The following is a 15,346-nucleotide window of genomic DNA, read 5'->3' as shown; positions in this document are numbered from 1 at the left end:
CATCAATCAGTGAATCCTTAATATTGTCCAATTTTAGAGGTGCAAGAGAGCCCAGAGTATAAAGCACTTCAGCTCATCACGTGGCTCTTAAATTAGATCTCTCAGATCATCACATTCATTATTCTTTGGCTTTTCAGGCCGCGATGAGATTTCATTTTTCTTTCTTCCCTGAAGATTTTAAAAGGAAGGTTGAATTGATTTTTTTTTTCTTTTCAAATTTAAGCTTCATTTCCTTTTAAGTTATTTTTATTACAAAAGGATATAATTATGGCAAATTTAAATAGCACAGAAAATTATCCTCTTCTGTAAGACATGGTACACCCCTAATAAGCATTCTGTGTTTTGAATGATTGAATTAGGAAAGGCAAAGTGAGTTAACTTTAGAATTGGACTAATTGATACGTAGCTCTAACTCATGTACATTATTTTTCTCCTGAATGAGACTTTATATTCCTCATATAGGCTGAGCGGAATGAATGAGATGAATCAGTACTAGGTGGGTGGATGGATTAGAGCTCTACAACATGTCATGAAGAATAATTGGCACAAGCGTAAGAGGCTTAGAGTTAAGGAAATCATTCGTTCTTTCTGTGAGACAGATGTAGTTCACTTTTGAGGAAGTGATGCTCGAGGGAACATGGCCTGTATTTTTGAACTAAAGAGTTACTAAAGCTCTGTCAAGGAATGTGTCTTAAGGAAAAACAACCAGGGCATGCCAAGTGGATCAGTCAGGGATCGAGCATCCCAGGTGGAAGAATGACAGGTGCGAAGGCATGGGGGCAGAGATGAGTGTGGACAGTTGGAGCCCTGCCCCACCAGCCTACTCCCAGTGAGGGCAGAGAGAGCCTGGTGTCCTAACCACTCGAGCACACAAAGGAGGATTCACGGGGGTGCTGGATGGCTCTGTGAGGCACGTACTGCGGGTCACTTGTTTTGTGTAATAAAAAACGGTGGATTGGATGCCTTTTGAGACTGTCTTCAGCTCTGCCTAGGAAAATAGGAAATCTCCCCCTTTCAACTTGCCCTTGCCATAACCCCGCTCACCATTTCTTCCAGCCTCAGGACCCATTCCCCTCACAGAGCTCTCCGCTGTCAGCCCCGCCTCGTGCCCATTATCTCGGGACAGTCTCCAGATTGTCCCCTGCCCCGCATTAGAGAGACATTGCATCCTTCCATCTCTGCGGGCAGTGTTGAACTTGGCCTGCTGTGTCAGCAGAGCTCCCTTTGTGTTTTAGACTTTTGATTGGGGTTTCTTTTTGTCATAGCATGTTTTCTGTCTGCCTCGCCTTTCATTTGTTCAGCACTTGCCACGTGAATGTTGTGGCTTGACTAAACTCGTCACAATGGTAGCAGACGTTTTGAAATTGACCGAGCAGATGGTAGCAATGGTTTTAGATTAAATTATTAACTAGGGTCCACAGCAGAAGCCTTTAGCTTCAACATATGCAGAGTAAAGGGTGTTTCCTAGCATCAGAGTTAACTGGCAAAGTGGATGCCAGATCAGGTTCCTTCTAAATAACTGATACATTAACATCTCTTAAGGTTTCCCTTTCTACACCCACCAACTCCCCCCACCAGATACTGATGGGGAGATTTCCACTGGTCTTGCTTTCCATATGCCATATGATTCATCATTAAAGATTAATTCAGAAGCAGAAGAAAGAAAAGATCATTGCACTAGTGAAGTTCTAGAATGTTGGGGATTTTTAACATACTTTTATGAAATATCATAATTTAAGGGACAATTAATGTAATTCTTCATGAACATCTGTTATCAGACACGTTTTCTTTCTGGGATGTGCCTCCATAATGTTACCGTTTTTAAATTAAAAACATTTTTTTTAATGTTTATTTATTTTGAGAGAAAGACAGAGAGAGAGAGAGAGAGAGAGAGAGAGAGAGCCCGAGCAGGGGATGGGCAGAGAGAAAGAAGGAGAGAGAGAATCTCAAGCAGGCTCCATACCATCAGTGCAGAGCCCAGTGCGGGCTCAAACTCACGAACTGTGAGATCATGACCGGAGCCGAAATCAAGGGTCAGACGCTTAACTGATTGAGCCACCTAGGCGCCCCTCTACAACATTACTGTGTGTGTGTGTGTGTGTGTGTGTGTGTGTGTGTGTGTGTGTTATCATTAGATAACTGTAGAAAGCATAAGATTGAGATCCCACCCAGTACATAACTGAAATTTCTTCACTTGCTGTGTAATGCCTTTCTTTATAGCTGGTTTCTCTAAAACTTGTGTTCTCTCCAGGATATGCACCTGACTGTGGTGTTCCTTAAATCTCTTTTAATCTGGCACATTCCTATCATTATTATTTAATTGTATAACTGGAGAGGCCAGACCTGCAAAATGTTCCACTTTTAGTTTGACTGTTCATTTTTAGCTCTTGTATTCCCTTTACACAGGAAATATTTAACTTCTCAAAAATGTTTAACTTGATTTTACCATAGGTGATGTTTATCCTTGGTATTTCATCACACCAGGGGACACATGTTATTGCTTCTCCCTTTTATGTCTGCTGGACTAGGAAGGTGGCAGGCTGGTCCTTTTCCTGTGCAGTGGCTCTAATATTTCTCTTACATGGCAGCTTTTCAGTAATGGAATAAAAAATTGACCAGTGAATCAAAGAAGAAGTTTTGAATGCTTAAGGTCTTAGACTATTGAGAGAGGAATAGTAGAAATTTGTGAGAATACCTGCTGTGAAAAAATAAGAGAGAGATTCTTTAGTCACATGTAACCAACTCACCTTTTGGGTTATTTCTAGTCAGTTAAGTGTCTAACAGCAAGAACCTATAGTCAATTCAATTCGTCTTGAATAATATAAAGTGTATTTTTTTCATCTGTTGTGTTAAATCCTTAAGGCAGTTATATATATATATATACATATATATATATGTATATATATATGTATATATATATATCTTAAATTACAGTTGTGTTAACAAATGAATTTTACTGTAGATTTTTTTTTCAACTTTTTTTTTTTTTTTTTTTTTTTTATTTTTGGGACAGAGAGAGACAGAGCATGAACGGGGGAGGGGCAGAGAGAGAGGGAGACACAGAATCGGAAACGGGCTCCAGGCTCCGAGCCATCAGCCCAGAGCCTGACGCGGGGCTCGAACTCACGGACCGCGAGATCGTGACCTGGCTGAAGTCGGACGCTTAACCGACTGCGCCACCCAGGCGCCCCTTTACTGTAGATTTTTAAAAAAATCCTTTTCTTGTGAAATTTGATCTCCCTGAAATTCAATTTCCTCTCTGGACATCTTGTATTTTATCTGGTAGCCCTGTGTTTTGTTTTGGTTTTTTTTACAATTTTATTTATTATTTACTTATTTGTTTATTTTTAAATTTACATCCAAGTTAGTTAACATACAATGTAATAATGACTTCAGGAATAGAATTTAGTGATTCATCACTTATATATAACCCTCAGTGCTCATCCTGACAAGTTTCCTCTTTAATGCCCTTTGCCCATTTAGCCCATCCCCCCACCCCAAGCCCTTCAGCAACCCTCATTTTGTTCTCTGTATTTAAGAGTCTTTTATGGTTTGTCCCCCTTCCTGTTTCTGTGTTATTTTTGTTTCCCTTCCTTTATGTTCATCTGTTTGGTTTCTTAAATTCCACGTATGAGTGAAATCATATGATATTGGTCTTCCTCTGACTTATTTCACTTAACTAATATACTCTAGCTCTATCCACACTGTTGCAAATGGCAAGATTTCATTCTTTTTGATCACCAAGTAATATTTCATCGTATCTATATGTACCACATCTTCTTTATCCTTTCATCTGGTGATGGACATTTGGGCTCTTTCCATACTTTAGCTAGTGTCAACAGTGCTGCTATAAACATTGGGGTGCGTGTGCCCCTTCGAAAAAAGCACTCCTGTATTTTTGGATAAATACCTCCTGGTGCAATTGCTAGGTGGTAGGGTAGTTCTATTTTTAATTTTTTGAGAAACCTCCATACTGTTTTTCAGAGTAATAGCCCTGTGTTTTAAAGTTACTCTCTTATTTATATGTTTATTAACTGTGTTCATCTGCCTGTGTTATTTGCTTTGCAGCTTCAATAATGATTGTTATTTTGATAGATTAGAATTGTAGACTGTATATACCATTGCCCTCAATGTGAATGAAAGTGTTTATAAAAACATGAGACCTAATCTTTACCTCCAAAAGTTAGAGTTGTGAGAAGACTCTAGGATAGGACTAAGCTTTCTATAAGTTTATTACTAAAACATTATTATGAATGTTGAAATGGCTTATGCTGCTAGGTAATTTTTAAATATCTCTAAAATCTCTTACTATTAAGTGTATGTATTTTGTTTTATAGGCCCAAGGACCTTGTATTGGGTACTTTCTGCTATGATGTTTTCCAGTGCTCCAGGTCTGAAAAGCACAAGAATGAATGGGTGTGTCTGTGGATTTAAAAATTGTATTTCATGCATTCTAACCATATGTAAAGATAATGAGGACACCTAAGTTAACTTAGTCACAGATAGTCTTTCTTTTTAGATGTCAAGCTTGGTTTTTTAATAGCCTAAAACAAATTAACAGTACGAGTCCTGTTTATAGGTAAGTTTGGGCTGAGAAATTTTACATTTTGAAGAGGTAAATTTCCTTTGACAAGAGCTGAAAATTACCTTTTAGTACATGGCCCTGATCAGTACTCCATTGTATCAGATTTTTTCCCCTTCCCTGCCTTCCAGCTTAAAAACCACAGTAATCTTTATTGATTATACATCCCATTTCCAATTGATCAAGCCTTCAGATTTTGTTTAATTCAAAATGTGTATATTATATGGCATAATCATACCTCATTTCTGCATATAATTCTTGTGGACAGTATTTGAAAGTGTTCTTATTTAGTAAATACTGTTTAACAAAGTATGTGAAAGTTTTTTGGATTCCACATAAAAACTTGTAATGCCCCAACTGCACTGAATGCACAGAGGATGGCCTGAAGATTTGCAGAAATGGAAATAGGGGACATGGGGAAGGACTAGAAGAGATAGAAGCCTTATCTGTGAGTACTGGGAGCCATAGACAGCTCTGCTCTTAAGAAGGTTTTGGGGCTAAACATATAATTTTTCATCCTTAATAAAAACAATAAGGGTGTATTTTAAGGTTATAGTAAAGATGAAGACCTGTGTGGAAACAGAGTCCTTTATTAAACACGTAGGATTTGGGACTCCTGGGTGGCTCCATTGGTTGAGTGTCCAACTCTTGTTTTTGGCATAGGTCAGGATCCCAGGGCTGTGAGATCGAGCCCCAAGTCAGGCTCCACGCCGAGGTTAGAGCCTGCTTAAGATTTCCCTCTGTTCCCCCCACCCCCAAGCTCTCTCTCTCTCTCTAAAATAAAATACAGCTAAGGCTTAATTTAAAATTTTTATACCTTAAGCATATGTTCCTGAAACATACATGTTACAGGCTTAAATACAGGCTGGTAAGACCAAGGGAGTTGTTGAAAAATCGCCCTGAGCAAAAATGGATTCAGACCTCCTCACCTCTGGCATGGGTTGCTATACCAGCTCCCAGCTTCTCTCTCTGCCCCCAGTGGAGTCCATTCACACCCACTGCTCATCTTGTACAAGTGATCTGTTTGAAATGCGACACTGGCCCTTCAACTTTCCCTTGTCAACTCCATCAGTGACTCCCTGGCCCACCAGTGAAAACCCACCTCCTTGTGGGAGGCAAAGCCCTTCAGGGTCTGGCCCTGCCTCTCTCTACCTCCCTTGCCGTCTTTCTCCACACCCCCCCCCCTCCCCATAAGCTTATCAGGAACCTCAGAACCTCTGTGTGCCCATGACTGCTTTTTCTAAGAGTCCTCTCTTCCTCTCTGTTCTCCAAATGGTGTGGATGCCCTTTGCCATCTTTCCCATTAACATCATGGTCTTATCTCTTTCCCTATGCTTGTTCATTACTTTATTATTCTTATCTGTTTGGGTGTGTCACCCCCATTAGACTCTGACCTTCCTAAGGTCAGGGACCAAGTTGGATTTACTTTTAACCTGGATGTCAGATGTCGAAGGCAAGGCAGTTAACGAGTTCTCGATGTAAAATTGCTGAATGGTGGAATGCAGATGCATAGTTACAGTTGAGTTTTTTAGAATATGTGTTACTTTGTGAAATATTTCTTTATCTCTTTGCTAATGTGTTGTGTACCTACTCCCGAGAAGTAGTTAGATAACTATAGAAATAATCAGGTGATTCCTAGAAGAAAAATTTTAAATGTTTGGTCAGAAATGAGATTTCATTTCAGAGAAAGACTAAGCAGAAATGTTGGGACTTTATAAGGATGCAAATATTTATACAGTAGAAGTGGTAATAGAATGCCCTAGACCAGGAGAAGCCACCAGGATTTTTCAAGTGATGGAGAGCATTTTTTTTTTTTTTTGGTAATATTTGGTAGTATTTTTAGAGAACAATGAGTCTCAAATATTTTTATTACTTATGTGTCCTAATAAGGACTTTTATGTAAGATATATTAACTTGAATGTACTAAAGATATTTTTTTCTCAACTTAGTATGTGCTAATTAAAGAGAAATCAGGACACCCAGATTCTCATCTTAGCTCCTGCATTGCATTAGCTTCTAGATCACAATTTTCTCGTTTCTCACTGAAGATGAAACCTACCTTCTGGTTCACTGAAAATTGACTGTAGCCCTGATAGAAATGAGAAAGTTCTTGATAAGCGGCTAAGGGTTTGGGAGGAAAGCAGACTGACTTAAATTAGACATCCTGCATGAGATAATGTGAAATTTAGGTAGAGGTTGGCAATATGGATCTGGAGGGCAGACAAATGAACGACTGTAGTTTGAGAGGAAGATGGCTGAGTGTTTAAAGGCAATAGCTTAATCCATGGATCAGTAGTCTTCTTCCCTAAAGGTCCAGGGAGTAAATATCTTCAACTTTGCAGGCCCTGCAGTCTTTGGTGCACACAGCCTGAGAACAGCCATAGTCAGTAGATAAACTAATGGGTATAGTGATGTTCCAATACACCTTTATTATTGGACACTAGAATTTGAATTTCATACAATTTTTGCATCATGAAATATTGTTCTTTTCATTTTTGTTCAACAATTTAAAAAGGGGCCGGCTAGACTTGCCTGAAGGGCTATAATTTGCTGATTCCTGCCTGCCATTCTCCAGTAAAATCATTAAGGTTTCAAGGCGTAATGAGTTAAGTAGCACAGGACAAAGGTTTAAGGACAGGCTCTTGGAAGCTTGTTAAAAGTTTGTTAGAATCCAGAGAAGGAACCGTCAGATGTAGGAAAGGAGCAAGTGTTGATGAAAAGCTCAAGAACTGGGTCGTTGGTGGTATGTAATTAAAGATGATTCGAAGAGGAGAGAGGAGACCATTGGTTCTAGTTAGAGGTGCACTGGTGACCACTGAGAATTTTTTGTAAACGGATAGAGAGAATTTTAGGCAGTAGAGAAGATAGTAAGTGCATAGAAACTGGAAGTTGTGGGTTTAGAGCCATGATTCATGAAGCTGGTAGTTGAACTCTGAGACAAGCAGAAAGACTGCGAGGTCTGTGAGGTTGATTCTCTTCTATGAAAGCATGGCTGGCCCTTTATTAAGCTTAGGGCTGCTGAGCTATCTCTTAAGATTTCATTCATCCGTCTAACAAATATACATGCTTACCATGTACTAGGTACTGTTCTAAGGACATATCAATAATTACTCCCTAAATCCTCATAGTAACCTTATAACATCGATACTATTATCGCCTCCATTTTACAGATGAGAAAACCAAGGTATGGAGAGGTCCCTCCTCTAGTAAGTAAGTGGCTAGTATCCTGGATGGGATGGCTCCAGTGTTGGGCTCTTCACTCCTCCCTGTGACATGCCGTCAACTTTCCATGTCTGGAATATTAGACCTTTTTTTTTTTTTTTAAACAATTGCTGCAATTACAGGCCTAAAGTTGGAAGAAGACGTACCGTGGGTTTATATATTCTCTGTTGAATGTATAAATGGTGCAACTAAAAATGAAAAAGAATACTAGACCCTTCCATAAAAACCTGGCTCTCCAATAAACTGTGACACTGAGGCAATGCAGATTCTAAGCCACTTCCTTCTTCTCATGCTGATATGCAGGGTAGAAAGTAAGAGATGCTACAACTGTCTGGGAAATCTTTATAATTAATAAACTCTTTCGAAATACGAGCTAATGCGTACTATGGTTAAGTAGCATAATTTATTTGGCCAACAGCTGAAAATCTGGACTCGGGGGAGACGGCATGGAATAATGCACAGAGGACAAAGTACCCCGGATGCTGGCACAGAAGGCTGATTTCTACCCCTGGCCTTACCACTGACGAGCGTGTAACCGAATACCAAATAGCAGCATTGCCTTAACACACTTCTGGCCACTTACTAGGAGGCTTAATATTGAGTGAGAAAGGAAATTACTCCGTTTGGACTCCTACGACAGTTCATTTGCTTAGAGTGACTCTAGTCCCTTCTCCGACTAGTCCTGGTGTCCTGGTAAGGTCTCACCCCTGCCCAGCAAATATAGTCCCTCCTTACATGAGCACCAATGGGATTCACTGTAGATGTTTGTTTTATTGGCACCTCCTCCTTAAGGTTTTTACTCAAATCTCACCGTGTCAGTGAGGTCTGCCCTGACTTTTATTTGATGCTGCAACCTGGCCATTTCCCCCGCCCTAACATTGTTTTTATCCTGTTCAACTTCTTTTTTTGCCCATTGCACTTACTGCCTTCTCACATGTCATGTGATTGTAGTCTATCGTCAAATAATATAAGCTCCATGCTTAAAAGAATATAAGACCTCATGGTTGTACCCCCAAATGCGTGACGCTTAGTATTGTGCTCAATATACCTTTTTAATGAGTGTTTGGAAGCTGTGGCTGTATGCGTGCATGCTGTTGTCAATGGCGAGTAGGTGGCGTGACATTTAACCTCGGAAACTTGTGGGTTGTGAAGAGGACAGCTCTTGTCCTGAGCCCATCTGATGCTACTACCTGTCTCTAATGCGGTGAGGCTGAGACGCAGAGCCAGATAACTCTTGCTTATAAATTTGTTTTCCTAAGGGGAATTTCGCTCGCTAATTTAAGGCAGCTATATAATTTAACTTTGGAGTCGTTTCTCATTTGAGTCACTTCTTGTTTGCCATCTGGCCGTGTAATTACTTGTAAGTAAGGCTATGTGTAGGATGAGAGAACACAAATTGGAAATCTGTGATAATATGTATGGTGAGATGATAATATGTGTGTTTTACTTTTTTGTTGGCTTTGTTTTTGCTGTTGTCCAAAATCTAAGATTAAGGGTGTGGGGGGGTGGCAGGGAACATTTGGGGAGGAATCATTCCAAAGCTTTCCCTAGAGGGAGCCCCTTATATAAATTTTCTTCTTTGACTAAGAGCTTTTGTTATAAACTAAATGTTTTGCATTAGTGGATTATTACATTTTTCCATTCATTTATAAGTCTGGCCCTAAGCTATGAAACAAGAGGTTGTCTAACATGTCTCCAGAACAGTTCTGCCATGAATTGAAAGTCGGCAGAGGTATAAGGATCATTCTTTCCCTTGGTCCGTTTTCATAGTATTTCCCGACCTGGGTTTTCCTTTTTGTTCCAGTCCCTTTACCCCAGAAGATAGTTTTCTAGTGCCGGCTTGTGTATTATTATTTCTGATTCTTCCCTTTCTATTTGTTTCCCCAGTTCTGGGAGGTTAATTGCAAATGGACAGAAGAACCAAATCCAGTAATGTGTATTATTCAAGTTAAAGAGAGAACGTAAATAATGTTTGTTTGGAATTACTATTCTGGGTGGGGGGGGGGGGAGTGTAGAGTCAGATTTAAATCATTACAGTACAATTACAATGCTGATTCTCAGTCACTGGGAAAAAAAAAAAATCAAAACCAAAACCAAACAAACAAAAACCAACTTGGTAAGAAGCCAGGAGGTACTAATTTCCATGAAAATGCAACGAAGTCATCATTTACAGCTCTGAGGAGATTCTGTCGTAAAGTTTTACTGCTTGTAAAGGTTCCTTTGGTATGGGAGGCAGAGCCTGGGGGCGTGGTCGGGGAAACAATAGTTTGGCTCTTCCCCCCCACACCCCCACCAAATCAGTTCAAATGCCTGAATGAACTGGAGAGTCCAAGAATCAAAACATACTTGCTGTAAGACTCTTGTGGGCTCCAGTAAAAAAGATCTGGATGTTCCTAGTAGCCTAGTGAAAATGGGGCATACATTTGCTTCGCCTTGACTTGCGTAGAGGAAAATCTGCACTGTTTTTGTGGACTCCAGAGAGGAGAAACTTCTGATCTGTTGGAGAGAAAGTGAATAAGTGAGCACCGAGGCAGAAAGACTGATGTGGCTATCATGCAAATAAGAATTGTGATTGGCTTTCTCTTTCTTCCTGTACACTTTGTCACTGCGGCTCTCAGACTTAAAGATTAGGTTTCACTGGGAGCTTTTCAGGTTCAAGGACTGTTAATGGGTTGAAACTGCCTGACAATAAACTCAACCTCAACATTACATCAGCCCCCCGGCAGATGTCTAAGGATTTGAGACTGGAAGAAGAAAGTTAGGATCTGGAGCGGAAGGATACAGCTCGCCACCTGCTTGATGGGTTGAGCTTCTAATGTGATTTAAATTTCTAAGCTCTATGCAGGCATCTGGAAATGGTGGTCTTCATTAATGCAAAAATCAAGTCTTTAATTAAACTTTTTAAGAAAAAAAGTAAGTAATTTCTCCCCCACCGCCCGTGGGGTGTGTGTGTGTGTGTGTGTGTGTGTGTGTGTGTGTGTGTGTGTGTGTTTTATGTACTACATCTTTTTGCGTGATGAAATTAAAATGTGAAACAATATAATTAGCACAAATTAAACTCTATTCTTCACCAGGTTGTTCAAATACCTCAGATTTTATAACTCTAGGGCAGAATTATGTGATTTTAGCATGTCTTATTTATGGTTGGGATTTTAGGTGAATTTGCTTATTTTGTGCTTCTCAAAAGAAGCCTTTTGAAAAAGGGAGGAAAAGCCCTGTGTTTACCTTACGTCCACCTTGATATATGGTTTTTTGGTTCTTTGGCTTACTGTGCAGGGAGGCCGTGTGTGATCTATCACGTATTTTTGATGGGGATGATCCTCTAAAACTCCCTGGAACTGTCTGTTATGTATTTTAGAGCTCGAGGACAAACTCTGTCTAGACTGTTCAGTCACTGTATAGAGTACAGCTTTTGTGGCATGATTGCATTGTGTACTTACCGGTGTTTTAAATTTCCTTAATTCAGGTGCTTCTTCATTCTTTGCAGAGTATAAATTTTACAAACACATGGTTTTAATTTTACATAGGTGTGGGATTAGTTTAATGTAGTTTTTCGACCAGTAATTTAAACTAGCTAAATGTGGATGGGTTAGAGAACTGGTAAGAGAGATACTGGAAAAAGCAACAAAAAACAGCACTCTCGGCTCATTCTCTGTAGCTCCCTTGGTGGAAGGCTATCTTTGGACGGATCGATTAAAATCTGCCCTGGCAAGAGTGAGATGCTCCAGAGAAGAGACAACTGTCCTTTCATAGGAGCCAGTTGGTAGCTGCACAATGGGGCTGATGGTATGATTGCACAGACACAAGAACCATTACTTGGATTTGATTTGTAATTGGTAAATGGGAAGTTTCGCTTTTCAATATTTTCCAACCATGAGGCACGGTAATTCAGTCTCAAATAAATGCCCATCGGCACAAAACATTGCAGTTAACCACGGCTACCCTTTGGAGGACATACGGTGAGTTGCGCGCTGCTCAAGATTCCCAGGCACATACATAAGGACTAAGTCACGGCTTTGTGGATTTTATGTATTTGGATTGATGGTTACAAGCACCATGCAAAACATTGTTCAACCAGAGGTTACGTGAAATACCAGGTGCCTAATTTACATGCTGTTCCTGTCAACCATTAAAACAGCAGAAAACACACAGACATTTCTGTTTTTAGCTTGATGTCTAGTTCTCAATGTTTATTTTCCCATTTAGCAATTTATGGAGAAGGTGGGGTGATTTGAGAAATGAATTATTTGGAGATGAGACTTGTAGCATTTAGCAGCTATAGAAAAGATGGGCTATGGGGGAGAGCTACCCTGTGACTCAGGTGCCTAGGGGCACTAAGAAAGGCCAGGTTCCCCTTCAGCCATAGCGATAAAGTCAGGGGCCTCGTTAGAGTAACTTCACTGCTCCTGCTACAATCATGCTTTACATGTATTATTTCATATGATCTTTATAGTAGCTCTAATACGGTGCTGTTAGGTACTTTGACTTAATTTGAAATGTGTCCAAATAGAAGAGTTCAGTAGTTCACGCATGCTTGTTCATTTTATCTTGAACACTAAGACACTTAGTCTGTGTTCTCAGGAAAAAATGAAATAGACACCGAGATCCCAAGCCCTTGGAGGAATCAAGGAAAATTATTATAGAGATTTAGGGTACTCTCATGATTACCTATCATCTCCTCCTCTGACATCCTCTTTTGTGTTAGGAAGATTCAACTGAATTGGATTATTTTGGGAAAAGTTAATTGCATTGGAATTAAATTTTTTAATATAAAAGTATTCTATGGAAAGAAAAGTATTCTACGAAAGCAGGAAATGTAGAGAAAATTTTGTCACACAAATTGATTTCTACTTCTTTTAGATATGCTATTTAAATGTATTTTGACATACTGAATATGCTTAATTTTTTTTTTTAATTGTGTTTATTACAGTGATGTCTTAAAGTAATGCTTTAGAGGGGACAGATTTGGTCTCAAACTCTTAGTAGGAAATTTGTATTTGTCTTGGCAATCTAACATTTACTGATGCAATGGCATTGTATGATTAGATAATATATACTCGTTATGGTGGAGTTAAGTAGGAATTGGAGGTCTCTATCAATTTTCTTTTCTTTTCTTTTTAAATTTATTTTGAGAGAGAGCGAGTGTGCATGCACACGCAAGCAGAGGAGGGGCTGAGACAATCCTAAGCAGGCTCCACACTGTCAGCACAGAGCCTGACGTGGGCCTCGATCTCATGAACTGTGAGATCACGACCCGAGCCGAAATCGGGTCGGACGCTTAACCCGCTGAGCCACCCTGGCGCCCCTCTATCAGTTTTCTTAATTGTTTTCTAACTTTGGAGCAGAGGAAGTGCCTAAAATGCTGGAAAGCCATCAACTGAGGAAACAATTCTGCCAAAACGTTGTGGGGGGTGATGGACAGTTTCAGCTTTCCCTTTAGGGGCAAAACACTGTGTGTGCAGGACCCCTGGAGCCTAAGGTTAACTCTTATTCAGAATTTGCTCCACTTCCCCCTTGTCGGCCCTTACCCCGTGGGTGTGTTAGGCACCAGAAACCCATCTTGACATAAAATATTTGAAGCCATAGCAGCTTATTTTGACACCGTAATTTATTCTGCCTTTCTTTCTGCAGCTGTTTCCAACCTAGATGAGGAGAGTAGATGGACAGTCCACTACACGGCCCCATGGCACCAGCAGGAGAATGTGTTCCTTCCCGCCACGAGACCGCCCTGTGTGGAGGACCTGCACCGCCAGGCCAAGCTCAACCTCAAATCAGTATTGAGGGGTAAGATCGCATGCTGCCAGCTTGCGGTTCTTGGATCACCAACCGCTAGAAATGAAAGCACAAATTCGATTGCTATTTGTAAAAGAAGACCTATTTATAGAGAACATACAGTCCGCTGTTTCTTTCAAGGTATCATGAATACTTACAACCTAATACAAGCCTGCGATGTCCTGGTTTCTGTGGGAACCTGCCAGTTTACAGACACGCAGATCTGTCCTCAAAGACCCCACCCCTGCTTAGAAACTCTCTCGCATGTTCAAGCCACGGGTACCAGTTGAATCCAAATGAACCCTGCTTACATGGGAAGCTTTGCCATCGCCTTTCTTGAACCATCGGAAGTGTCAGAGCAAATTTGTTACAGCTAATACTTCGTAGTGATCTGTTTCTGCTTCGAGTTGGGTGAAAAGGGGACCTACATATAGACTTTGAAAGTGCTCACAGTGGTTTGTTTTATCAGAATGTGGGCGGCACCCAGCTGGTCTCCTATTAAGCATAGGTTCTGTCAGCGGACGGGCAGACAACGCAGTGGCCGGTGAGAAATACAGGAAGCGTGTACTCCTGTATCTAGTTTAAAATTTTCATTTTCACTTCACCTTACTGTGGATGTGAAGGAATCTGAATGTGTGGCAGGGAGGGCTTGTCAAAAGTGATAAAGAGGAGGGGTCCCTGGGTGGCTCAGTCGGTTAAGGGTCCAGCTCTCGGTTTCAGCTCAGATCACGTCTGTGAGTTCGAGTCCCACATCGGGCTCCGCACTGACAGTGTGGAGCCGGCTTGGGATTCTCTCCCTCCTCTCTGTCTGGCCCTCCCCCCTGCTCACATGCTGTCTTGCTCTCTCTCTCTCAAAAAAAAAAAAAAAAAAAAAAAAAAAAAAAGGTGATGAAGAAGGGAAGAAGTTCTTTAAACGAAGGAGCATCTTTTAAGATTCAGAGACTTTTTTCTTAAAACAGCAAACTAATGTTCTCACTCTACCACCAGTTTTCTCCTACCAGGCAATATTTGGGGCGTAGTTTTATTTAAAAAGTACTTGTTGCTGGGGTGCCTGGCTGGCTTGATCGGAGCCATGCAACTCTGATCTCAGGGTCCTGAGTTTGAGTACCACGTTGAATGTAGAGATTCCTAAAGTAAATAAATAAATATATAAACCTAAAAAAAGAAAAAAAGTACTTGTTGTTTATCTGAAATTTAACTGGATGTCCTGTATCTTAATCTAATTGTGAAAGACTTAAATCTGGAAGAAATCTGTTATTGATTCAAGGGAATCCCAGCATGAGGACCCCAACTCATATTTATTAAACACTTGTCTATATGCCAGCTTCAGTTCTAACCCCATTACACGTATTATCTCATTTAATCCTCACAATAATCTTTTTACTATTTTAATGCACATTTTACAGGTGGTGAGGTGGAGATACACAGATTAGAAACTTGCCTGAGATCTCAAAGTTAGTTTTTTGTTTGGTTTTATTTATTTTTTAATTTATTTATTTTTGAGAGCAAGAGCTGGGGCAAGGGAAGGGCAAAGAGAGAGGGAGACAGGATCTGAAGCCGTGCTCGAACTCAGGAGCCACGAGATCATGACCTGAGCCAAAGTCAGACGATTAACCGACTGAGCCACCCGGCTGCCCTCAAAGTTAGTTAATGATGAGACCAGGATGTAAACTTGAACAGTCCTAAGCTGCAGAGCCCATATTCTTAACCGCTGCATTATATTGGCTTTAACATCCGCTTGTTGGAAATCTTTTGTTCTGGCAGAAATGC

At 40.4% G+C, this 15,346-nt stretch overlaps 1 protein-coding gene across 5 annotated transcripts in view; it reads left to right on the top strand.

Annotated features, from left to right (window-relative positions):
* NHSL1 (NHS like 1) overlaps positions 1-15,346 on the top strand; it is a 134,684-nt gene that overhangs the window by 56,741 nt on the left and 62,597 nt on the right. For 4 of the 5 annotated variants that reach the window (XM_058735431.1, XM_058735432.1, XM_058735435.1 and 1 more), the window contains exon 2: positions 13,436-13,588. In XM_058735431.1, the coding sequence (XP_058591414.1) occupies positions 13,436-13,588 (153 nt within the window). Of the gene's footprint in view, positions 1-10,129; positions 10,718-13,435; positions 13,589-15,346 lie in introns of those variants that run through there. The other variant, XM_058735433.1, reaches the window with a different exon arrangement.

This window comes from Neofelis nebulosa, chromosome 6 (genome assembly GCF_028018385.1).
Source record: "Neofelis nebulosa isolate mNeoNeb1 chromosome 6, mNeoNeb1.pri, whole genome shotgun sequence".
NCBI lineage: Eukaryota > Metazoa > Chordata > Mammalia > Carnivora > Felidae > Neofelis > Neofelis nebulosa.
The sequence above is the reverse complement of the archived record's forward strand: the minus strand, read 5'-3'. Positions and strand labels throughout refer to the sequence as shown.